This window comes from Nipponia nippon, unplaced genomic scaffold (genome assembly GCF_047370975.1).
Source record: "Nipponia nippon isolate SJK-2023a ecotype South Korea unplaced genomic scaffold, ASM4737097v1 scaffold_3, whole genome shotgun sequence".
Lineage (NCBI taxonomy): Eukaryota > Metazoa > Chordata > Aves > Pelecaniformes > Threskiornithidae > Nipponia > Nipponia nippon.
This window is the reverse complement of record NW_028262347.1, coordinates 7,053,760-7,079,979: the sequence shown is the minus strand read 5'-3', so window position 1 is coordinate 7,079,979 and position 26,220 is coordinate 7,053,760. Positions and strand designations below refer to the sequence as shown.

Below are 26,220 nucleotides of genomic sequence, written 5' to 3'. Positions count from 1 at the left end.
ATTGTTTGTGGAAGAAATATGGTGTTGTTTCATTACATTTTCTGATTCACACGTTTTAGCTCTTTCTTAGTTTTGGTGCAAAAGCAGGCATGTTTGCTTTTGCAATACAGAAAAAGACAGAAATTTCTTCATTTCAGTATCTTTTGCTGTGAGTCACTGAACGGTAAGACTTTTTCTCCCCACACACTTCAGTAAGCCTAATTTTCAAGGTCTCTGTTATTAATGAAATATCAAGCGAATTATATAACATTTGCCTGGGCATGGTTAAAGACCGTGCACCCAGTAAGATTTCGTATAACAAAAAGTGCCCAACCCTAGAAACATGTTTTTTTTTTCATTTAATGCTCATAAAATTTTACAGACAACAGAATCCTTTCTTAAGCTTTATTTAAGAAATCAAATACTATTATAGTTCAATATATATAAGACACATCCAGTATTGTGTTCCTGATAGCAAGTGCATAGATTTTGTTAAGATATCATTTTTATATTTTAAATTTTTTTTTTTTATTTGTTACTCAGTAGCATGTTTCATGATCACACGAAGGGATATTCCCAGTGATTTTGCTAAGAGCATGAAAGAAAAAACAGAACACAGCAAAGTAGTGAAACTACAACAGAGATGAGGAACAAAAACAATCAGGCAAACTATCAGTACAGTCGATTCCTGATAAGTGAATAATCTGATTGCTTGGTCACAATGCCTTATTCACTTATCAGGAATGATTCACACTACATTTTGTTAAACTGTTTTCCTTAGCCTAATACCTAAAAGTCACACTGGGCAAAGGCACACACACTCTGGCAGGCTATTCTTTAATCAGCGAGTCTTGTGACAGTTTGGTAATTTCCCATGGCGATACACATATAGCTAACAAAGAGACATTTTGCTAACACTGCAAGGTGCCTTACATAATTGAAATTAAAAGCATGCATTTAAGCAGGACAAACTGTTCAGCTGCATTGCTTTAAGGAACTCATTTTTCCCCATTGTTGAAATAAAAAAAAAAAAAGAAAGAAAAACCTGTATCTTTCAGCCCTGAGTATTTAAAAGAAACCCAACTGCAGTATAAGTCTTTTTTTTTTTTTTTCAGTTGTATTTTTGGAAGAAAAGACCCTTCACAAAGCTCTAGTTTCTTTCCTAAGACCAAGTTTTGGAGGAAAAAAAAAGAAAAAAAAAAACCCAAAACATTCACAGCAACCTAAAAAAAACAGAGACCAATTCTGATTTATCATTCATGCAAGTCAAGACTTACTCAACTGAATTCACTGGTGTCAAAATTATCCGAATCGGGATCATAGACTCTAGAGGTGTAAAAGACCCAGGATATAGTCTGGCCATCGGTTTCTGCTTTCCTGCCTGGGCTGTCCACTACAGGCTTCTGTGGCTTTAGATTAAACTTAGAGTTGCTTGGACCCCTGACCTCAGACAACAGACCCTGCAAGACGACATTTGAGCTTGTTTGGGACTCCAGACTTATCACTTATTTGCCTTTCATGGAAACGGAAAAGCGAAAAAAGCAATAAAAAAAAAAAGTAAAAAAAAGAATATATCGAGCAATAACAACCAGGTCAACTCATGAGCCACCAGAAAATTTCAAAACTCTTCCAAACACAGGAGCCAACGTCGCTGCTGACACCAGACGGAAACACCCAGTGCGCCATGACCTCGTAAGCCGTTACTTGAGGGGGGGGTGTGTGTGTTTGTGTGTGTGAGCCAAAGCCAGAGTGCCAGAAAGACCAGGGGAGAGGAGACAAGAGGGAGGAGCGTCATTTGGGTCTCATAAGAGCACTTTTAAGTGGTCTTCGATTCCTGAGCATCACAGAAAGTGGGACAAAGGAAAGGGACGGGGGTGTATGGCTTGAATTCCAGAGAGCACTCGCCAGTGCTTCTCTCTCCTCCTTGGGTTTGGTTTGGTTGGTTTTGTTTTTTTTCCCCCCTCTCCAAATTGTAAGGTTTGTATTTGTGATCAGAGGAGAGAAGAGAGACTTTTTGTAAACCAGAACAACATAGATTTTTCTTTTGCAGCTTTTATTTCATCATGGTAGACAGGGGTTGGGGGAGAGCAGAGAGATTCTTGTGAGGAAGAAAAAATTATAGGAAATGAAAGAATAAAAAAATCTAAAAGCCAACTGTAAAAAATAATGAGAAAAAACCTGCTATGGTATTTCTTTTGTCCCTTTTGAGATTTGTGTAATACTATTAGCCAATGCTGAGAATGATCTGCTTTGTAAGTCCACAGCAAAAATATCACCCATTTGAACAACAGGAGATCTTTTTTCCATCATTTATTTCTCTCTCTTTTTTTTTTTTTTAAATTCCACTGGCTTTAATATAAAGTCTTCCTGTGCTCACTTGGATTTTATTTTATTTTTTTAATTATTATATGTATAACTGCACATAACAAGCTCGATCAGCTGGTAGGCTTTTGCAGGCTCTCACAGCCCTAGTTAAGATGTGATTAGTTTCTAAGGAGAGTTTGACTAACACCATATGCCATCAGATTACTGTGCAGTTTGGAAGAAATCCCAAGGCTATATCCTCCTTTTCTTGAATGTTTCATACGCTTCTGCGAAGTAGCGGCAGAGTATCATTATTATTTTTTTTAACAACTAGGAAGAATTGATCTCCATAATCCACATTTTCCAGACTGACTGAAATGTCACAGCAAAAAAAAAAATAATCTTTTCAGGTGGCTTCTGTGTGTTTGTGTGCAGAAGCTTTTGCAGTTAGGCGGCTAACAAAAGCTACCTTCAATATGACTTTGCAGGAAACTCATTTAAAACGCTTCCTGCTCAGATAGATTATCCAGGTGATAAGGCATGACTAGGGGGAGGAAGAGAGAAAAAAAATAAAAGTCAAAGAAACCATAACATGTCTAAAATGTACAAATCCTCTTTTGCCCCCCAATCAGATATTCACTTAGGTGGAATCGACTGTATCTTTTGTACACGACCAACAAATAGAGAAAAAAAAAAACAGGCACGTGAAACAGTGAGGTGTGTAGATGTATTACCAACACAGAATGACCACCAACAATACAACACACAAAGTAGAGAGACAAGTATTAGGAAAATGGTTTAATATTGGAGACAGAAGCAAAAAACTGCATCACACAATAACATACGTTACAAAAATAAGTCTGACTGTTTCAACTACACGGTTATGTTCACAATGAGGACAGAAGAATCAGAAAAAACTCTGATCTAAACAGCAAAAAAGCAAACCCCTAACGTTTTAACTAATACATTTATCCACGCAAAGTGACCGAGTACTCCTAATTCTAATTACCTTATTGTGTAACTGCACGATACAGAATAAAAAGTGAAACTTACCGCTTTTGTTAAGACAAAATTCTAAACACTAGATATAAGCAAAGGGAAAAAAAGAAATCAAGCCAAAGTTTTGAATTCTCTAAACAAAACCAACTCTCTTTCTACCGTCCAGAAATCAAACTTGAAAATCAGTCATGATCGAGGGGGCCCACGAGAGTAAGCCACAAAAATTTCCATTTGTTTTTTAATCTCCAGTATAAAAAGTTCCACTGGTACAAAATGCATAAGTACAATCAAGTTGTAGAAATAGGAAAGCCTGCTTTTTTTTTTTTCTTTTTTTTTGTTCTTTTTTTTTTTTTGGCTCAAATTCCATCAAACAACAAAATCCAAATGCATCAATAAAACAGAAACAATACTCAAATGGTCTTACAGTTTCCACTAGATTGCATTAACTTTGGCTTTTCTCAGACAATACTTAAAAACTAGTTTGTAATTCTAAACAAAATGATAGTATTATTAATCTACAAACAACAATTCTCACAGCACAAAAAAAACACAAATACATAGGTTTGTTTTTTTTTTTTTTGTATGACATTATCCAAAAAGGTAATGAAACTACAGGTTATTTTTTTCCTTTTGTTAATTAGCACTTAAGATAATAAAAACAGAAACAGTAAAATGATTCCAGAGTAGCACAAGCCAAGGAACTGTAACCCCTATGGTGAAAGAAAGATGAACTTGTTACTCCTTTGAGGACTGCCATTTCATCGCAATTAGCTAATTTGTTTGAAAAAACAACTAGTCTAGTCTTTTGATTAGAATTTTGTAAAGCAATTTCCCTTGTTTTTCTTCCTCTCTTATTAGGCCCTTGCACCCTTGCAGCTTTTTCCTTTCAATATTTTGAAAGAGAACTGGTAGATAATTTGTCTCCAAGGAGGTGTATGTTTGGGTTTTTGGTTTTGTACTTGACTTTTTTTTTTTTAAATTTTATTTCAAGAGGGACACTTTTCTCAGCAATGACCCATCTCAGTTGCCTGGAAGTACAGAAACATTTCTCCCCTCCCACCGCTAAGCCAATGTCCCATGTAGCGTAATTCGGGGCAGCCTGATACCGAGTTACACTGCCTGAGGACCAAAGGCATCACCGCTCTAACCGGACTGGTAAACCCGCAGGACACACTAGGGCATCTAAAGAAGCTTTGGAAATTTATACGGTGGGTACAATGAGAAAAATTAGTGAAACAGTCTAAACAATCCAAATGATGATCTCATATTATATATATATGTACATATATATAATATAACGTACGTGAGATGATACTTTGAATATGCAAAATTGCTGCAAGTAGTACAAAATAGCCCTCAAAGGGTGTAGGAAGGCCCCAGCAGTAGTAAAAACATGTGAGAAAAGTATAGATCATTTATTTATAAGTGCATGTGCTATAAGAAGGAAACTTTTTTGCATCACTAGAGGCTAGTCCTTTCCATCCCAGGGCTCTACATAAAGAAGCATTTAAGTTGGGGATGAGAGACAAGAGTGCACCAGCTGATGTTGTTCATATAGGGCTTCGTTTTGAATTTTAGGCGGCTTTGAATATAATTGGATAGAAATAGGAAGTGGAAGAAGGTATGGCACTTTATCATCAGTAGCAGGTACTGCTGCTCACGCGCATTGGATTGGCAATGAATTCTCTATACCGGTAGCAAAAACCCAAATTTGGTTGTTGGTCACTACTTGTGCAGTAGAAACGCAATCTGATCAGACTTACAAGGCAGTGAAAAGGGCTACCAGCATCTCTTTTCTGGTTCCTTACAGAGAGCTTCCTCCAGCAAACACCCACATCAGTCACAAATATATTCCCATGGACTACTTGTACGAGTAAAGTAACTCCTCTCTATACGAGTGTCTGCAGGAGTAAGCCAATATATTGCCGTTACAAATAATGGCAGATCACACCAAACATTACAGTGTATGTAAACTTTATCCATAAAAAGTAGTTTAACTGCAGTGCACACTGAATTTTCACCCAGGAAGATCTAGTGCATCTGATTTAAGCAAAAGTTCATTTATTTAAATTACAAAAATATTATTATTTTTTTTTCTCCTCAAGGTTTTCAAATGGTGGATTTACCGCTCCTGTCTGGGAGTGGCTCACACAATAGATAATTAAAGAATTGTTTTCTTTTTCTTTTATTTTATTAATACTGAATAGCATATTCCAGCAGCATATTAAAAGCTCTTTAAGAAAAGACAAAATCCCCCAAAATCTAAAAAGGAAAACCACAAGTTAATTACGGTTTTAAATAATTTTAGTTATAGATACAGAAGAAATTTAGACAGCAGTAAAATATTTTTGTCCTTCAGATCTGCCCTGTGCATTGTTCTGATTTCAACCATGTATTAAATAAACCACAAAAAACTAAGTATATATATATTTATAGATATAGATATATATATAAAAATAAACAGCAAAATGGTGAATGTATAAAAGGTATTAACACTCAAGACAGCTCTGGGTGGAAAGGGTTAAAAGTTCAAAACTTTCTCACCTTAGAGGTTTCCATACAATATGAAGAAAATACATAGTGAGGTTTGCTTTCACAGCATTGATGTGTGCAGAGTGGTTAAAAAAGTGAAACATGGGCACTTATACAATGTTTTACAAAAAACATCAAAGAGAAATAACAAACAATAACAATTTCAGGCAACAAGACCACAGGATAGCAAGTTAACAAACTTTTTAACCTCTTTTTTCTTTAAATATTAGGGATTTATACAAAACACATAATAAAATACCCATGTTATCAAATTACTTCACACAAGAAACACACTGAAGCTCTAGGAAGAAAGTACCTTTGGAATTTGGCACTATAGTTTCACTGATTTTTTTTTTCTTTAAAAGAAAAACCGATCACATTTTGCTGAACACAAACACATCTAAATTGTTCACAATAAAAAAATGACATCAATGCGTCACAAGCCAACACAAACTTATTCTGGAATATTTTTTCATTTTTCACATGAAATTCATTTTTTTAAGCAAACAACTTTTTTTTGTTTTTTTTTTTTGAATCTCGTTTTTGTTCTTGTTGTTCAAGTAAACCAATTTTAAACTCGTCTTTTATAAACATAGAACACTTAAGACCATTAGACTCATGATGAAACCACAACTTAATTCACAGAAGCACCAACGTAACACATTTTACAGTAACCTTTCTTCTGTACATTGAAACAGTATAAAATATAGGTAATTTCATGTGCATTAAACCATGGATTGTCTAACTGTGAGTCAGTTCAGCAAAAGGTGACACAAGTAGGTAGCATTTGCCCTAAAACAGGGTAAATATTTTCTTATACTAATCTACAAAAAGTGGTTCTATATATATACTTTAATGAGAAAGTGAGCCACCTAAAATGGCCTTATCAAAAAACTTTACACTGCCTGAAAAATGTAAAAACTATTACAGACCTCTAGAGACTTAAAATCAGACAGTTTTATTTCTCAAACTGTTTTGGAAGTAGTCTGTTAGAAACCAACATTCTGTGCCTCTGGACACATATTGCTATTGTCACCAGTGACCAGGCAGAATGCCAATCCCTGTATAATACTTTCAAGTCTGTTTTTTTTTTTATTTTTTTTTTTACGAAATGAAAAAAAAAAACAACCAAAACAAAAAACCCAAACAAAAAAAACCCAAACGAAAAAAGAAAACCAACAAAAGGAAAGAAAGAAAAAACATTTTGCCACAGGTTGTTTTTAAATCCTATCATTAATTTATCTAATAAGAAATTTCAGTCTTGCATGAATGCAGCAATGTTTTTTCACATTGACTTCCCAGAATTCATAGCTAGATGAGGTCACATGCAAATTTCAAAGGTCAAACTAGATCAAAGGTCAGTAGGAGAACCAAATATGATGTGAGGTCAGAAAGACATCAGAAACAATGACGGGACGATGAAACTTTTTTTTTTTTTGAGACGCCACAGGGACATGCTAGGCAAACGATGGGCTAACGGGCATGGAGATGTCTAGGGAAAAAACAAGGAAGAGGAAAAAAAGTTACATAGAATCTATGCAGCACAAACAAAATCACTTTTATGGGTGCAGGAGAAAACTAATGCAAATCTTTTATCAGTAGAGTCTATGAGCCATTCACATAATTTGCATTAACTTACAATACTTGTCAACAAGAGCACAATGGAACCCCCAAAGAATCCATCTGAAAGGAGTCAGAGAGAATGGATTCCTCTTTGGGGAGAAAAGAGAGGAAAGAACCAGTTTCTACAAATGTAACAGAAAGGTACGGGGAGGGGGGGGAAAAGGGTCAGACAACTGAACTTTAAACTAGGTAATGGAAACTACGAACAAAATAACCAGACAAATACAAACAAGAGGATAAAAGCATGAACTGTAAAGGGTGTAGGGTTCAACAGTGAAAAAGCGCCCATTCTTGGCACAATTACTCTAGAGACTACTTCAAAGGATCTAGCTAGCATAGAGAGCTGCTCTTTAGGTATCCAATAAGTTAACAATAGGCAATAAATAACTTCCATTATTTCTGAGGCAGTAAAAATTTTGTATAAAAATAGAAATGCTTTTTACAAATAAAATTTACAGGCCTGTGGCTTTCTTTTTTTATTATTATTAAATTTATCTCTCAAGAAACATCAAGTATTGTCACTCATTTTATTTTATTTTTTTATTTTAAACCCTGTAGCTTTAGAAACAGATCTCTAAATCTTTTTTACATTAATCCTTTCCAAAAAAACAAGAACTTAAAAAAAAGTGAAATATAAAGACGACCAGTGTAAAATCAGACTAATATATAACAATACGTTGATTCGAACCGAAAAAAAAAATCAAATCTTCTCAAAAAAACAAGTTGATGTAGTGGAAAGACTTGTTTCAATTTTTGTTGCAAAATAAGTGCTTCGACTGGCATGAGGCCATTTTGTTTAACCTATAAACTGCTGGTGCCACCCTGGTAAAATATGATCCATCCATAGAAAACAACTTTTATTGTGTGCTAATGGCACCAGGGTTCACAGAGTTAAATTGCACATTTTTTTGTGTGTGTGTGTGTTGCTTTGAATTTCAAGACGTTTATTTTTTTTTTTAAAGGAGATAAATTATGCTGCAAAACAAAATACAGTAACACAACTCAGTAATTACTTGGCAAGGAAATGGGAGCCAAGTGTAATAAGGACAAGTGGGGAAATGGAAGTGGTAACTGTAAAAATAACTGTCTCTTGTGAAGGTTGGCTCTATGTTCTTTCTTAACCCCCCTGCAGAGGACAGGTTTGCTCATGGGACTTACCCTAAGAAAGCTAAAATAAGAGCAGTAAGCATCTGGGGTTAAGATCAGTAAGGTTTGCTGTCATTTTTGGAGCGTTTCAGCTGAACCTTCAAGCGTTTCATGCCAATCTGAAAGCCGTTCATAGCCTGGATAGCAGCTTGTGCAGAGACTGGATTGTCATAGCTAACAAAACCTACGAGACACAGAACGGAGGCAGGAGAGAAAGTGAACTATAGGTTAGAACAAATGTCAGAAGGCATTTTGTTAGGATTTTATTATTACTATTTATTTGACACATTTACCTCACTTTCAATTAGTTCTTTGATCCCACTTTGTATCCCATTTCCGCTCCCGTTTCCTTTGCATTCCCCTTTACCTTCATAATATTTCTTTACTAGCTGGGATGCAGTTGGCCAGTTTTGGTGCAATGCAGTTTCCAATCTGTTATTTATCTACCTACCTTAGAGACTGAAGATATTAATTACTGTGACACTTTTCAGTGTAATATCTACATACCTCCCAGTCTATTAGGAAGTACTATTAGGCCAGTCTGCAGATGTGAAGCTGAAACAGAAAGCCTGGTTACAGAAACAAAACCCAAACTCAGATGCCTATACGCATTTGCACACCTGAATGTGAGTTCATGTGCACTGGTCCTCTGTGCTGTGAAACACTCGTCTCCTTAGGCTTAGCCTAGGACAGTTACAATATTAATATTTTGTATTTTTACAGTTCCTTCCAGTTCAAGATCTCAAGGTACATTAAATGTTAATTAATTCAGCCTCTTGGTCCCCAAAGCAGTATGCAAGCATCAAAATTAAGCAGCATCGTAAAGACAACGGCAGGGCTTGACAAGAAGCCCAGATCTTCTGCTCCTCGGTTGCGAGCACTAACTAGGGGGATAATGCTTGCTCGGGTAATTCAGAATGGCTGGCCTGGCTCAGCTTTCTTTTCCCCGGGAGACTAAAAATGCTCTGTTCATAATGGACTCAAATCTCCCTGATTCTGGAAGCTCAAAATTCATTTTCATATCTGGGCCTCCCACTTGTAATTGCAAAGCTCGCCTAACTGCTGCTCTGCCTCAGCTCTGGCTAATTACTACTGTACTCAGCCTGCTTTAATGCATCTGCTTTGAAATGCTCCCTCTTCTTTCCACTTGAATTTGCCTTAACACATATCCCTTCACTCTGTTAAAGCGTGGATCCCACACACTTTGTTTTCAGCCCTAACACACAGGCTTCTCAGCGCCTCTCTTCTACCAGCTTTCTTCAGTTGTGCTTAGTGCCTGTGTACTTTTCCGATTCATAACCTCTTTCTACCATAATTTTTTTAACCTGTTCTTTTATGGCTCTCGCTTACCTTGCACTGCTGCCCTCTTCCATCTTCAGTGTCAGAATGATACACTTTCCCCCTTGTAAAGAAAACCCCCCTCTTATCAAGTCATTTGGTCCTTCTCCAGCTGCTCTCCTTCATAGACCATCCCTATGGTTTCCCCTTAAATCAACTTCACCAAACCATTTAACTTAAGACTCTTCTCTGACAATTCAGGCTAACTTCTGTTCCTTCCTCCCAAAACCACCTCTCACTTAAATCTCTGCAGACCTTCTCCTGGCCAAAGCCAATATGCTCTATTCATGTTGTTCTGTGGTTGATTATTTGTTACCTCCTTAAGGGATAATAAACGTTCCTCCATACCTTCCTTGGTTTTAGTAACTCTTGTCACTTCCTCACTTTCTCCACTAGATCATTTCCTCTTAATATTACTGCCATATCCTGAGGAGCTTCATCACTCTCTTCCTTTCTTCCTTTCCCCTGTTTGCTTCTAGGAGATCTTGTCTGTTCACATGACTCCAGTCACTGTCTTAGCACTGCACTCCTGTGTCTACTTCCCTCAGCTCACAGATCAAAGCCTTGATCTCTAGGATTGCCTCGGGGATAGAAAAGAGATCTACCATGAGTTGGAAGGCAGCTGTAGCACCTTCCAGGCAGGTGCACCACAACTGAGATGTAGCTACTCTTACCTACCTTGACAATTCAGCATTTTCCTCTACAGCTTTTCTGACCTTCGCTTTGTTCTCTTAAGTGCATTCAGAACAGTCTTCTGCTATGAACTTCTCATGACCTTAGTTCCTTTTCTTCTTAGCTAGTTTTAGCCACCTGAAAGTTAAGCAACTGATCTAAACTAGTCACTTAGATGGCATCTATGAACGGTGAACGAAGAGTAACAAGCACACCCAGAGGTGGCTTTTCCACCCACCATTGATGTCACCAATTTAGACACCTCCACTGATGACAGAAGAACAATTAGCTCAGGCTATGCTTACCTTCCAGAGGGTGAGACAAGCCACCTCATGCTATGTCTCTTTATCAGCTCCCTTGACTCAATCACAAATTCAAACATACAACCTCTGCGCTGCATTGGTGGCATCAGCCTTTATCATTCAGTTGTTTTGATTCACAATTTGCCTCTTTACACAGAATGCTACATCTACATTAGCCTGCTAAACTTTCACCTTCTCCCTTATTGAGGACCTTAATTTATGAAGCTTGCAGAGGAATCTGGCATTCTCTCCCTTTATTTAACTTTTTCTGATTGTACCCATTCATCATTTTTTGTCTAAATTTTAAACCGCAGGTTACATGAAGATGGGATGATGTTTCTTATCAATTTTCAAAGACCCTGTCATGACAATTCTGATTTTTGTTTTAAATCTCTAGGTATCTCTATAATCAGGATAAATATTTTTAATCATTCGAGCAGCAATTTTGCTATGCGGCAGACTGCATTTATGCACTGGTGTCATTGGGTCCCCCCTCCCCTGCCGTACTTTTACATCTCTCATTTCTCTCATTTTAAGGTTTATGAAAGGCGAGACATAAGCTGGAAGAGTGAAACCCTTTGTCTGCTGAATCAACTAGAGCTCATGAGAACTAATGGAAGAGCACTTCCAGGCATGAACAGACTGTCCTGTCATCCTCATCACCATTTAATCTTTTGAGCATTCATTTGAGGTGGACAAGAAAGCAAATAATGCCAAAGTCCATTTTCTGCATAGAAAAGTAATTTTTTTCATTTTGAGAAGCAGTATTACATAAAAGTTCACTACCCTGCGACACTCAGAGTGCACCTTCCCTTCCCAGTTCTGCCAGTGGACAGCCTTGGACAATCTTTTAATCTTTCTGGTGTTCAACCTGTCCTCATCTGTAATTTGACTTCCTCCTCCTTTGGGAAGGAGATTGCAAACTCCAGAGTAGAAAGCACCAAGCATGTGCAAAACATCATTACCATTATTATTATTATTATTATTACAAGGGGAAAAAAGACCAAACCAAGCAAACAAAAAAAACCAAACGCAAACTGTACCAAGAGCAACGACCATTAATGATACAGGAGAGAAATGCATTCTTCAGATGCACTATTGTCCTAATTTTTGGGTGGGAGAACAGAGAGAAATTAAAGTTTTTTAAAACACAAATATGGGACTAAAACAACCAACAGACAATTCTTGCTAATAAAGCTGAGGAGGTACATACAGAGTACGCTAGTATGTTAAACTAGCAGGATTAATCCTGGCTTTGCCTGTGATTAGCAGCATCACCAAGTAGTCACCTACTGAATCAGAAAATCTCAACTTCCTCTGCCACTGCAGTACTTTTTGTTTTTAAAGCAGAACTCTCTCACTGGTGGCAGAATATCTGGGGAGGAAGAATGAGAAATTGAAATGTTAGTGAGAGCTCACTAATGCCAAAAAGACAGAGAACTCCTCCATCCGTTGGGTGTTGACCCCTCCATTTTCCCTCAAATAAGATAACCTGGGTGCATCACTCTAAGTTAGGTAACTGTGTCCCATAAATCCAGACAAATGTGTAAGTAGGTAATCACAGAGTAAAAGGAAACCCACAAAAAGCAAGTGTGGGAAGCAAGCTGATGAATTAAGCTGCCTGCCCAAACTAATCTACCTTCTTTCAGCAGTCACCACAATGGCTGCATTCCGATTAACATAGCTTGATTTGACTTTTCATCAAGATTCCTGGAGACTCAACAATGATTTTCTCACCCCAACGTACTAACTGAACTGGCTCCAGATCAATAGGGAGTCCATTTCAATTCCACTTTTCAAATTTGCTACAGCCTCAGGGACTGTTCTAACCCATTGCAGAAACATGCTGGACTATATCAGTCTAGATAAGAACAATTTTTGTAAAGCTTAAAGAGATGAATGCTTCAAAAACAAACTGAAAGACTATGGAAAAATGCAGAAAGAATGTCACACCCTTTCTCTGAACTGAATTAACTTCCCAAATGTACTAAGGTGAAAAACACTCAGACTGTGGCAAGGCTTGATTTCCAGTGCAGCATGTATTTCTGAGTAACTTGATGAATTCTCCTCGTGACTGGGTACTCTCTGTTTAGATAAATTCAAACCCTTTCAAGATGGGTTAAAGCCCAATAGCTGTGGGGCCCTTGGATGGCCCTGGTGGAGACAAATCCTTAGGCACAATTTAACAAAACCTAGATTTAAAACCAAGTAATGATATGCAAGTTAAGAAACATGTATTATGGTTAATGAGGACACTTCAAATGGGGACACTTGAGAATTAAGCGATGGTGCTCGGCAAAGAGCAACACTGTTGGTACAAAGGAGTTTTGGAAACTAGGGGGTTGTCTGGATTGGTTACTCTTTTGTCATACATACAGTTGTGTTCCTTTACTCTGGGAAGGAAGCTCAAATATGTTAGGTCAAACCTCATAAATGTTATCTTTAAGAGATTCTTTCCTCCTCCTAGACCCTCCTCATGTCTTGCATAAGACCACAATTGTTAGACCAATGCTCTAACAGATTGCCACTTGCTTACATTCTGTACTCCACTCCATCAAAGCACTGAACTGGTGCATCTATGCTATTCAAAAGACATCAGCCCACTTAATCAACACTAGAACTTGTTTTATATCAACATATCATCTTCTCCTCTGTTGTGATCTATTTTCTGGCAGCTCAAAGCGTTCTCTGGGAAACTTGACACTGATCTTGTGAGGCTCCCTCCATCCCTGCCCTAAGGTAAGGGGAGATGCTACCTTCCATAATACACTAGAGCCCACCTGCAACAGCTGGAGCTGCATATCTAGACATCAACTGTCTGTAAAGCGTTCTGAACTACATGTACACACCATTCAATCACTAATTGCAAAATCTTGTGCTTAATTCAGAAGAAAGAAATTCCTGTAATATAGAAGTAATGGGTTAAACATAGAGCGTTTTTAAGTGGCTCAGCTATACAATAGAGAATAATTAGGTATCCATAAAAAGGCAGTTTAATAGTATACTAAATGACATTCCCCCACATAGGGTGTAATTAGTTTCATGTACTTGACACATTCATGCAAGATGTCAGACTGGAAGATTATTATTGTTTTTTCATATCCAATTTTTAGTTAGAACTAGTTTGTCTGTGCATCTTCCCACTCATTTGAGGATTAACAGTCCATTCTTTTTGGAATGAGATTCCAGTATGACATTTCTCACATTGCTGTTAATTTTCTTTCGTGGCCCCTTTTCCGTGCAGTGCATGTGGTTTCTACGATTCAATTTATTAAATTTGACATACCAAAGCACTTGCTCAGATTGGTCTGTTTGTCAATGAAGACTTTAGCAGAGATAACATTTCCAAAAGGCATGAACATCTGCAGAATGTCCTGGTCTCCAAACTCCTGGGGGAGGTGGTAAATAAAGAGGTTTGCCCCTTCTGGACCTTTAGGAAAAAACAAACAAACAAAAAGTATGAAAACAGCTATTACAGGTGCTATATTTAATCTGTTTTTCCATAATACTTACTGGAGGTGATGGTCAGAAAGCATTTCACTTTCCAACTTTGAAGGAACAAAAGCAAGTGGATCATCAAAGGAACAGAGCTGAAATGCAGCTCTTTAGAGCATCCTATCTTGAAAAGTGTTTACTTGATAACTCTACTACAGAAGTTAAAATGCAGCCTCTTTCTTCAATTTATATGAGTGTCTTTCAGTATCATTAAGGTTAGGAAAACAGGTACACAAGGTATTACTCTCTCACAATACCCCAAGAACTGCACAAGGAGTCCTCTGCTGCCTCAAACACCCGCATGGGGTCGTCGGTTTAATTCTAGTTGTGGGAACTTATGGGAACACAATGAGCTGAGCTCAGATTTGAGTATCACAGATGTAAACTCAAAGGGCAGGAAACTGGTGGAGATGGGAATAAAAAGGGTAAGACAAAACAAACCTTGTGACTTAGAAATCAGGGAAGTCAGAGAGAGAAAGATACTCAGAATCAAATTTCTACCGACTCATTTCAAAATGACAGCTTTTTTTTAAAATACAAATTCCCCATAGAAAGCTCTGTCTTTGTAAAGACAGAGAAGAAACTTTGTAAAGTAAATATTTTTAAAAATAAGTTCAAAATAAAGTAGTTGGGTTGAAATTAAAGTGGCTGTAGACAAAGTTGAGTTTGTAAAGAAAGGTGCAAACTCAAAGGTGCTTTGAATATTTTTCTTGCAGCCAGAATTTGAGATACACATTCTTAGTGCTGTTGGTTAAAACACTCATCCTAGCACTAATAGGTTATTTTTTTCCCTACCTCAATTTCTCCTTTACAATAACATACTGGAAATGAGCAAAGGATGCCTGGAAGAACATGATGTATGATGGAGCCAGGCATGTGGCCTTCCCATGCAGACACCAGGAGCATAAGTGGTATGCAAAGGACACAAACATTTCTGGTAAAAACACTAGAATAACCTGTTTAAGTATTCCTTTACTTAACGGAACCCAAGTGTGCCTCAGATGTGATGGCCTTGGTTTTCTGGAGAGGAAAAGGAAAGCGTGCATCAGATTTATAGAGTACCTTCTGCAACAGAGTTACGAAGCCTCACCTCTCCCATACAGAAGAACCAGGCTGGCTGCTCTCTCTCAGCCTGAAGGAAAAGGTTGCAATGTTTGCCCAAAAGGAGGTGATAAATGGATTAGAAAACAAATGTTTTTAAAAAGAAAAACATTTTTTGGGGGTGAAAAAAAAGAGGAAAAAAATTGGCCACCTGAAACTTATTTCTTCTTACCGCAAGTATTTCCTATCCAGAAAATAGTATTTTTTAAAATACTAAGAAAAACTTATTAAACAATAGTTTAGAGCATATGCATGAGGCAGTTCACTGTGCTTCAGCATTTAATATTTATATAGCATTTTTCTCTGGTACTTGTTTATCCTCAACCACTCCAGACTCTTCACCATTCCATCAGAAATCATGTTAAGAGGCAAAACACAGTTGTCAGTATTCAATGACAGAATTTACTCACTTTAACTTAACCCCTTACTAACAGAAACAAGACATATAACGAAAAAGACTGTATTTTAAAAGGGACACTGCCAATTCATAACAATAAAAAGTAAGCCTACACTTGATATGAACATCGATAAACAGAAAAAAAAATAAAATAGAAAAAAATCAATCTTTCCTTCAATATGTATCTTACAATGACACCAAACAATTTCTTTCTGGTGTCAAATAGTCTGTTGTCACTGACCAAAGTGAGCGAGATGAAAGATAAATGCAGAGAATATGAAAAAATGAGGAAAAAAAGTTAATTAAAAAAAAATCCTTTCATTTTAAATAATCCAAACTGTTAGCAGTAAATGAAGTAAAGAATTCAGAAAAAATATACATTTTAACTCCAGTGTCCCTATACAATAGCCAGCTGGGGGAATGCCAAATTTGTCTTCCTAGGAAACACTTCCCATAACAGTAGAAGATACTATTATAAAAGAGGATAAAAAAATTTCTCTTGAGGATATTACACTAGGTTTATTTCCAAAGCTTAGCCCTGGCAAGAACAGTAGTGACAACATAGATACAATCTTAGAAAGCATGCAATTATTTTCCTGTCCTTCTAGAATTAGCTGGAAATTAGGATGAGAGAAAGCAATGAAAACAGAAACAAACCCCCCAAATGCCTGGGAAGTGTGCAGGGGAACGGAAGAGGGGAAAAGGGTAACCTCATTTTCCTAAACATCTTGTAATTAGTATTCATTTATTCTTAGCAGTAACTTCCTGAGGTTTATTTGTTGTTGGCGCGGGGAGAGGGGGCAATCATTCACTTAGTTGCTTCCCCGCAAGACCCACAATTAAGCAAAGAACCACTCAAAGCCAAAACAGATCTTGTCATTAACTCAAAACTTTAAACCTAATCAGATTAACTCCATTATAACAGAAAATGGAAACCAGAAGAGAAAATGGCATCCATAAAGGGATGATTTTTGTTACTGGTGCCTTTTTACGTGGTAGTTGCTAAATGCTTTTATATAAGAAAGGATGGTCAGTAAAGTATAACTTGAGGGACCGATGGTTAAGAAGTGAATTACGTTAGAGGTTAAAGAAAGTAGCAATACTAAACAGGAGAAAACTGAAAAAAAAAAATCAAAGATTAGGCTACTCGAGGTCCTTCTTTAAGCCTCTGTGAAGAAACGAACCCACACCACCGCTTTCGTTTGGCCATAGGTAGCTTGCTCGGCGTGGGGCTTGCTGCACCGGCAGCGGGTGCTTACCTTCCTTCTGGCTGCCCGCAGCGCTTTGCTGCTGCAACAAGCTCTGACTGTACAACGTCGGCAGCGCGGCGGCAGCGTACTGCTGGATTCCTGAGTAGGCCTGGGTGAGCGCGTCCATCGTGCCAGCCGTACCGTTCGTCAAGCCTGTTGCGCCGAGTCCTCCGTTCAGGGCCGCCATACCTGAGAGCATTTGAGCAACTTTACAAAAAACCCAACAATAGAGAAAAGAAATTGCACTTGTTCATTAGTGCTTTCCGAAAGTCGTTGGTATTATATGACACTGACAACGACGGCAGTGCATGCAGCTCGGCACTTCACCAAATGGGACTGAAAACAAAGAAACACGACTTTGGCGTCAGGATCACGTTAGCACAAGGGTTGCACAGTCAAACGGACTCGCATGCAGCCTGCTACTGGCAAGTACTACAGCTCGGTGCTCCCGAAAGCCTCTGCCCACCCTCCTCAACACCCATGCTTCTGCTGAGGGTATCTGAAGTTGGGAGAGTGGGACCTATTTGACCTCCATCCTTGCAAGCTGGCCACTGGGAAAAAGCAGTCTGCGAGGAAACTCACTCTTTCTGACCAGGGTCTTTAGCGACAGGCCATGATCACACCGCATCAGAAGTGTTTTGCTTATACAGAGTTAGCAGAGAACCCTGATTAATAGCATTTTGAAACAACTCTCTGTACAATTATGGGCTTTGCCCCTTAGGTTTGTGGTAGGAAGATGGACTGCGATGCTCTACACTTCCACCCTCCTCCTCCAGTTACTCCAGTTACTCCAGAAGAGATGAACAGCAGCACATCTAGAGTGACTAAAAGTGCTTCATCCAGACTAGGCATCTTTCATGAAGAAATAAAAGCATTTGGTTCTAGCAATGTCTTTCTTCTCACTGGAAGCAGAATTGCTTAATTTTTTTTCTTTAAAGCAATTCTACACCCTGATAAATAACAGATTAATTTAACTGGGATGACTGCCAGAGAGGAAATTTCAGACTGGATTGCTAGCTGTGTGGAAAATGGCATCCCTCATCCGTGCACACAGCGTGGTCCGCAGAAAAACTTTTACCACTGACTCGGTGGTGGACAAATTCCTGGGCTACAGCCTCTCTCTGTTGCTTCTGTTCCTCATCATGGCTCCAAAATGAGCCACGTTGAAGTTAACAGTGTTAACGCTTATTTTTTTCAGAAATTCCAGAAAAAGTGAATTTTCTGTTAGAGCTACAGTCTCTTTGGCAGTCAAAAGGGTGGCAGTGTTCAGAGTCCCGCTCATTGCCCACACCTCCAACTTGTGTCAACCGGAGCAGTAAGTGCTCATCAGGACTGAGAGTTAGGCTGTGTTTTCTGCACAACTATCTATCCTGTGCTCCCCCATTTTTAGGTGACCAGCTCACAAACAACTTAAAAGGGCTTAATCAGGCCCCTTGAGGTACAGTAGGTCAGTCACCAGAAAAATGGGGCACTCAGAACCACCAGCGACCATTTCTTAGACCTTGACTGTGTCATTTTTCGGTTGGTAAAATGACGGGGGAAGAGGTGACTGGTGGAGCCATATTAAGACCCAAAAGCTAGGAACACTGAAGAGCAAGAGAGAGCTTAATTTCAGAGCAATAATAAGGAGTCATATGTAAATTGGAGAAAAGTGAGGAAATTAAGCAGAGGACACTTTATAGTGAATTAACAATGAAATCTATTAGACTGGGAAACAATCTTCAAGGAGAGCGGCATAAACCTTATCATATGAGTAATTTAGAGATAGAAAGAATACTGCAGGGAATTATCCTGCATTGACAGAGGAGGATAAAGATGCTGACCTACTAGTTTTCTTCCATCTCTTATGTAGATTCAAAAAGTGTATTCCTATGAGTCTCTGATAATCAGGACAATTGCTCAAGTGGCACCTTTCTGGCTCCACCAGAGTCTGTGCCAATTAAGAGAATTGTACTGCATAAATTATACCTTTTGATATTCCTATAATTTGTGTGACTAAACACTTGACAGAGATGTGATATTCTTAGCCTTTCCTTAATAAAATGTCTCGCACTTTGAAGATTTCTCTTTCCCCTCCACATCATTTCAGAGCATCATTGTATCCTGATAGGAGGGACTGGCTGCCACTACTTTGAACAAAAACCTCTGTCAGAGCACAAGAGTGCCAGATATTTGTTGCATAATGGCCCCAGTTATAAAACAAAAAGTTGCAAACCAAGATAGCTTGTCAAGCATCTCATATCTTACATTGGAAAATGAAGATTCTTCTTCTTCATCATCGTCATTGTAATAATAATAATATTATTTGATCCTGAGCCTGACCGTAACCTGCTGATATTTTTGTACTTAGGTTTGTGTCATTGTTTGCATGGGTTACACAACACTGGTTAAAGTAAAGGCTCCTGATAAAGCAGCTTGTATCTCTCCTTTTATTATCATGTTGAAATAACTTGATAATAGAGGAAGCATTAGGATAACATGTTATCTTTTGTGAGTCATCAGCCTATCAGATAAACATGCTTTGTGTTGCAGTGGGCAGCATCCTCCCCTTTCTTTCACCTAGAATCAATAGTCCCGTCCCACCAAATGATTTCAGATTAGCAAACAGCCAGACAGCTCACAGCTCTGCTTCTGGGAAGGGCACTGCTACTGCGACCGCAGCGCACGTGTCTAAATACACTTCCCTCCTGAGCAAAACAGAACTGCAGAAAGCTCTTGACATTTTTTCTGTTCTCCCTTTTTACATTTTTATGAAATCTACAAGGTCCAGCTGCAGTTACACATCTCTGCCATCTCTTTATTATCTCTACCAATGCACCTCAGTCTGATATTGAACTCTGGTCCCTTCCTCACTTCTGTGAAATAACCTTTTGGAGTCTCTCATCTATGGCCTTCTATGTTTTTCAGTTACTCTACATAATACAAAAGTGACAATGCTTGGCAAGTCCAAAAGTCTCTTAAAGTGCTTTCCAAGCACCTTCAAATCCGTTGCAAATAGTTTTATCTCCATTTTACAGATGTAAATATGGGGGCAGAAAGGCTAAGTGACTGCCCTGGGTTCACACACAAATATTGTGCCATAGCTGTCCAGTATCCTGAATCCGTGGTGTTCTTTCTTAACCGCAAAGAATCTCTTCCTCTCTCTTTATTAATTTTTCCTCATTATTCATAATTCTTTTTGTTAGTTACATTATTTAAAGTTACGTGCCCAAAGGAGACAGTCTAATGTTTTGTCATTTAAGGTTTCAGACGCTTCAAGCACAACTGAGGGAAGACTGGGTGAATCCCCAAATGTACGTACAACTGTTGCCAAACCCTTGGAGACAGTTAAACTTGCCATACTCCACTTCCTTTAATTTTTAAGGCCTCCAGACATCTTTCTACAATGCCTCTCTCTACAATGAGAGCACTATCAGTCTCCACAGTCCAGTGTCTTTTTCATGGACCCATCCAGGATCCAGAAAACAAATAAAAGTCTTCTAGTGAGCTCAGACATTCTCCTTGTGATTCTCACATACAGAGCAGGCCATGGCTTCGACAGAAGAGTACCCCTTCCAACACCTCTGTAAATCAATGCCCACACCCAATGCCGCCTTCTGATTAATTTTTGGGTTAAGCTCTGCTTGACTTGTGCTTTGGATCGCTCTCGTTAATTCCCCAATTGGAAGCATGTCACTCAATTCCAACTTCTCTGCACAATTACTTCAGGAACCTCCATGACCAAATGATGTTTGAATGTTTTTACTGGAGCGCTTATGACCATGGCATAGCGTGAAACATCAGACTCATTGAACGTGAGGTTTCCCGAAGGCAAACTCCTAGGCAGGTTTGAGTGCGGATGACTGGATCAGACACGGTCACTAGGAAAAGCACTGGCTTGTCATTAAAATAGACAGGGGAGGTTGTGACTTGAACAATGCTTCGCTATCATTAGCATCACAAGTACCTGAAATTGATAATCAGTGTCACCCTTTTGAGAGAAACAGTGCCACAACACTGTGTTGGGTTGTGGGGAAGCAGTTTCCCCTCTTTAGATCTCTCTCATATATGTATATACATAGACAGGCATATCAACATAGATTTTGTAAGTGCTATACACATACAGATATTCTAGGCACATACACCCTCGGTGTCCATAAAAACATCCATGAAGAAGACTGGGGACTGAAGCCACTGTTGGTACAAGTCCATGGAAAGTAATGGTGGCTTAAAACAAGCTGAAATTTGGTATCAGGTCGTGAACACGTCATTAACACTCCAAGTGACACATGCAGATACGTTTGCACACACATCACCTCAAAATACTTGCTGAGGAAAAGTAACCTCTTTGCTTGTAGCCTAGCAAGAATTGTTAAAAGGAGTGCAACAGAAGGGTTCCCACGCAAAGTCAAGAGCTCATACGTCATTCATTCTTGCTCGGTCTTGATGAAGGGGACATTATCTTGGCGTGCCCCAGTGTGCCTGGGTTCTTAGTACTTGTGAGAGGGAAGGAGTGGGAAGCCATACTCCGCTCTTGATATTGTGACTCTTATAAACCAAGTAAAGCACAATCACTGTTTATCAGGAAAGGACATTAAGGATTTCTTACTTATGACAGGGTAGCTCCCTTACTAAGAGAGCTCATGAGAGGAGATTGTTAGCTTTTCATGCATGCCATTTTTAGTGTAATAATAAGAAAGGAAAGTAACATCTGCCATTTTGGGACCTAATACTTACTTTTCTTAAGTTGTTCTTGAGTCATATTTACTATGAGGTTGTTTGTGTGAAATATGCATGTCCTTGCCAGAAGCAAGACCTGTTTTACACAAGACCCCATGCAACCACTCAACATTGCTACATGGACATCCATTAGCCCCCTTCCTTCCCAACTCCCAACAATGACAACCAGAGATCACAGAACAAAAAGATTGGGTGAGCAGCCAAGTAACAGTGACAAAAAGGACATCATGCAGAGCATCAGAGTGAGCAAGAGATACTGAGGAGGACATCCATTCCTGGGGGTACATTATGATGGGTCATGGACTGGCAATGACCAAATAGATTCCTTGCATTGCAAAAGGAAATGCAAGGAACAACAGCAGCTAAAAAAAAGGGGAGGGGGAAAATGCAGCTGGACAAATCTCTTCCATTGCAGGCAAAGGTGAAGTCATCATAGGAGAAACAATAAAAAAAAAATCCTTCTTCTTCAGGAAAATCTCAACCAAGGCTAAGAACAAGGAAGAATGTTGTAACAACTACCAGCATCTACTTCGCTGGAGATGCCAGGATTTGTTTAAGATGTCATAGGATAGGTGTGCATGCTCTGGTATTACAGGTGACTGACTGCATCATTCTCTTATACTTGCCAATTAAAAGCCAAAGACTTGCCTTCATTTTTAAAGTATGTTGCTCTCAAATCAATTTGATAATTCCTACAGACATTTTAAAAGGACTGCCTCCGTGGCAAACATCTTTCTTACTACTACATTTCTGAGTGAGGTCATTCATTGGGGTGATATACCTGTTGTCAGACTCCCTAAATGAAAAAGGAGCCTCTCGTACAACCTAGATAACCCAAATCTCTGGTGACATTTCTTTTACCTTCCATACGTCCTGCAAGAAAAGGAGTCTTTCTGCAGGGACCCAAGGGACTTCATTTTGCAGAGCAAACTATGTGAAACGAAAAGACTCCAGAACTGCATCTGTACCATGAATGGAACTAGATCAACTTGACTCCCTTATTTTGCATATAGGTTAAAAAGAATCATATAATCATTACAATTGATAGGTTTTGTGGCATGATTATTGGGGAAGGCTGTCCACCACAGCAATAAATACTCACTGTTTACGGTACCTGCTAGTGCATTAATATTATTCAGTCCAACAGTGGCTCCAGCCAATCCTTGGAGAGTACCCAGAGAAGTCAAAGAATTCATGGCCGCACCAGCTGTGGAATTAGCAGTTGATGCAGCCACTGAAAAGAAAAAAAAAAAAAAAGGCAAAATTAAGGCCATATTTTGCTTATTTTAGTTGATCACGAAACAGCTTACAATAATGCTGAGCTCAACAACAGGGCTACTTGCAAGAAAAAGAAAAAAAGAAAATGAGACCAATAGACCAACCTTGTTCAAGATACTACGAGTATGTTTGTTCATGGCAAGTGTTGACAAACCTTGAACTGCAAAGACCGGATCACAAAATTTAGCATTGTGCTATTATATGCAAACATAATACAGAAACAGTAAGTATGGGATCAGTCACTTTCTCAGAAGTTTGTCAATCAACCTAGCATCCCAGGCTGATCAGCTAATCAGGCTATTGAGATTTTGCCACATTTTAAACTCTATCATTGAAAAAAAATAGAATTACTCAATGTAATTTTGTCATACAACAAGCTTTCTGTTCTGGGCCCCAAGTGTTCTAAGAGAAATTCTAATTATTCTACGTGAGACACTATGCCATTACAGCTCTGCTCTAGGACACTGTATGAACATCACTTAAAGCCATGAAGTTTACAAAAACAAGAATGACCAGCCAAATACAAAATGTAACTACTATCCATTTTATTGCAGGCTTTTAGCCTGGCCTTTGTACATAACTAGTCATGTATATGCACCCCATAAATGATACTCTATGTATCCCCAAAAGCTCTGCCAGAGGGGAAGCTGAGGCTCGGGTGGAGAAAAAGTCTTTGCTGCTACAATGCCAAGGGAATGATGAAGGTGGATGAGATGAATCCATCTAAACTACATGCTTAGGAAGAGAAAGAGACTCACTCTCTTGTCATAGGAAAGTAATAAAGCACCTTAGAAAGAGCTATCATTTAGGATAGGTTGGATGAATTAGAAATACGTGCCTCTCTCATAAAAGGGCCTTGAATAACCAGTGTAGATTAAACAGTTAACTTACAGGTAGGTAAACTTATACCAGATGAATCACACTGATAAAAGCTGCTGAAGCAATTAGGTTTTTAGCTTGTCTCCTGAGCCCTACTTTAGTGCATCAATCATAAAGACTTTCTTTTCCTTTAAAAAGTCACATTATTTTCTGAAAAGTGAACATTTAAAGTCAGAGTTTTGTTGATTTACCAGAGGCACATCATGTCTACACCATGCTTTTTTGTTCCTACTCATTACCTATCTGTGAAATGGTTAACATCACTTTTATCTTGATGCTCTTTTGAGCTGTCAAACACATCAGATTACTAAGCGAACCCTCAAGAAAGTGAAGTCTCTACAGTTGGTAGGGTCCAGTAAGGAAAGTAGGAGGCAACTTTTTCACTCTGTGGGTAAACCTCAAAGCTCTAATCTACAAATAACCCACCTTTACAACCTTAAGACCCATCAAAAAAAAGCCTTTGCACTCATGGGGCCTCAAAGTCCAAAAGACTCTCCTGGTGTGGGTGAGGAGACATTTCCAGGCTCCGTGAGGCATTCCTTGTCCCCACTTCCCTAGCATCTGCAATGCTAACTTGAATAATTTTGTATGTTGCAGATAGAAGCAGCTTTGATTATTCAATCTCTCTCCACAAAGCAATAAGAAGCCAATAATGTCTTTGATTAAAAAAAAAAGTAATCAAAAAAACAAGTAAGAACACGCTTTTGTCAGATAATGTGGGCACCAACAGAGAAGAGAGAAAAAAATCAAAGTGAATGAATGTCAGTGAATTCCCTGTGACCAACACTGCTCTGTGTTTCTGCTCATGTTCATTAGCAGATCATTTAAATGAAGTATATAAACCTCAAATCTGAAGGATCTGATTGGTTTTGACTGGGCTGAATTCCATCCATTTCTGTTTCAGAGGATTATTACCCTTTTCTCCTAAGGAAACACATATATTTAAGAAATGAGAGAAATGGGGGCTAGGAAACTGCCTGAAAATTACATTAAAGCTCTTGGGGGCAAATAACTCCTGCGAATGAGAGCCATACACTTATGGATTGTCAACACATCTGTTGGAGAAGGCAGAAAAACCTGATTAAATCCTCCCCTCTTGTGCATCCCACAGAGTGCATTGTGGTGGCTGTTATCACAGTCTCACTGCCCAAACACATGCTTCGGGGATGGCCAGTATCTGGGGCCAACATCTCTTTTCTTCTTTTATTCATATCAAGTTTCTCTATTCCATCAGACAAATGCAGAGCAGGTGCCTCAGTGATTCTTCCATTTGAAGTTGCAAAGCAGATTATCTAGTTTGCCTAAATAATGACTTGGCATATAATCAATGTAAAATACTAGTTGGAGCACTGAAGCACCTCAGAAATCAGCGTTTTGTTGTTGCGGCTATTTCTTCTGCTTAGCAGTGATCTGTCTCACAGATCCACTGGGACAATGCTTTTTCCCTTTTGGCTTATTACTTCTTTGAGGAGAAAGAACCTGAACAAATTGTGTGGTATCCATTATCTTACTGAGCCTGGGGTGAACAGGAATAAAGGGAGCTCCTTTTGTTAGGGCACTTGTAAAGGACAGATCCAGCACCTTGCTGGGTGAGGTTTCCTAACTCCACGCTAGTTATCTACTTCTCTTTGACCGAGACCTGCGTGTATGAAATGAAGATGAAGACAGTGATGAGCTAAAATACTATCATAAAGGGGCTGTAAAAGGTCCAAGATATCGAGAGGTAAAAATTCCTCACAAAATGCTGGATAAAACCAACAGATGAAGCAACGCTATTCCTTGTGCCCAAAAAACATAAAGGGAGATCAAGCAGAAGTTGAAAAGTCCTACAAGACATGTGTGGAGGCTTAGGCCAGCTGAAAGTTTTTACCTCATGTGCTCCCAGAATATGTTGAAATCCATCTAAAGACAAGGACTATGCTTCTCCTGTCCTTTGCCCTTTTCTAGTTTCTTTCAACTAAAAAATTGTAACATATATTGAACCAAAGGGAAAAAAGAAAAATCTCATGCCTTGTGGTAACGGCAGATGACTGCACTACTTTGGGGGAACCTGTATAACTCTCTTGTGTCAGCAAAGCTCTTGGGCTCTGCAACTGCTCAGGGTAATGGCAAAGGAAATATAATTCACTCTCGGAATAGCGTTATTCTATATTTATGGCTTTTAGTTGTCCAGATGACGAAAATAGAGTGAATATCTACCGAATTT

General features: G+C 38.7%; 1 protein-coding gene across 11 annotated transcripts in view; it reads right to left on the bottom strand.

The window, feature by feature from the left end:
- Positions 1–3,066: 3,066 nt before the first annotated feature.
- CELF2 (CUGBP Elav-like family member 2) overlaps positions 3,067–26,220 on the bottom strand; it is a 559,446-nt gene continuing 536,292 nt past the window's right edge. For 6 of the 11 annotated variants that reach the window (XM_087768249.1, XM_087768245.1, XM_087768241.1 and 3 more), the window contains 4 exons: positions 22,972–23,091; positions 17,148–17,345; positions 14,182–14,325; positions 3,067–8,767 (listed from right to left, as the gene is read on the bottom strand). In XM_087768249.1, coding sequence (XP_087624375.1) covers positions 8,640–8,767; positions 14,182–14,325; positions 17,148–17,345; positions 22,972–23,091 — 590 coding nt within the window. In that variant the 3' untranslated portion in view covers positions 3,067–8,639. Of the gene's footprint in view, positions 8,768–14,181; positions 14,326–17,147; positions 17,346–22,959; positions 23,092–26,220 lie in introns of all 11 variants that reach the window. The other 5 variants (XM_087768243.1, XM_087768247.1, XM_087768244.1 and 2 more) reach the window with 3 other exon arrangements.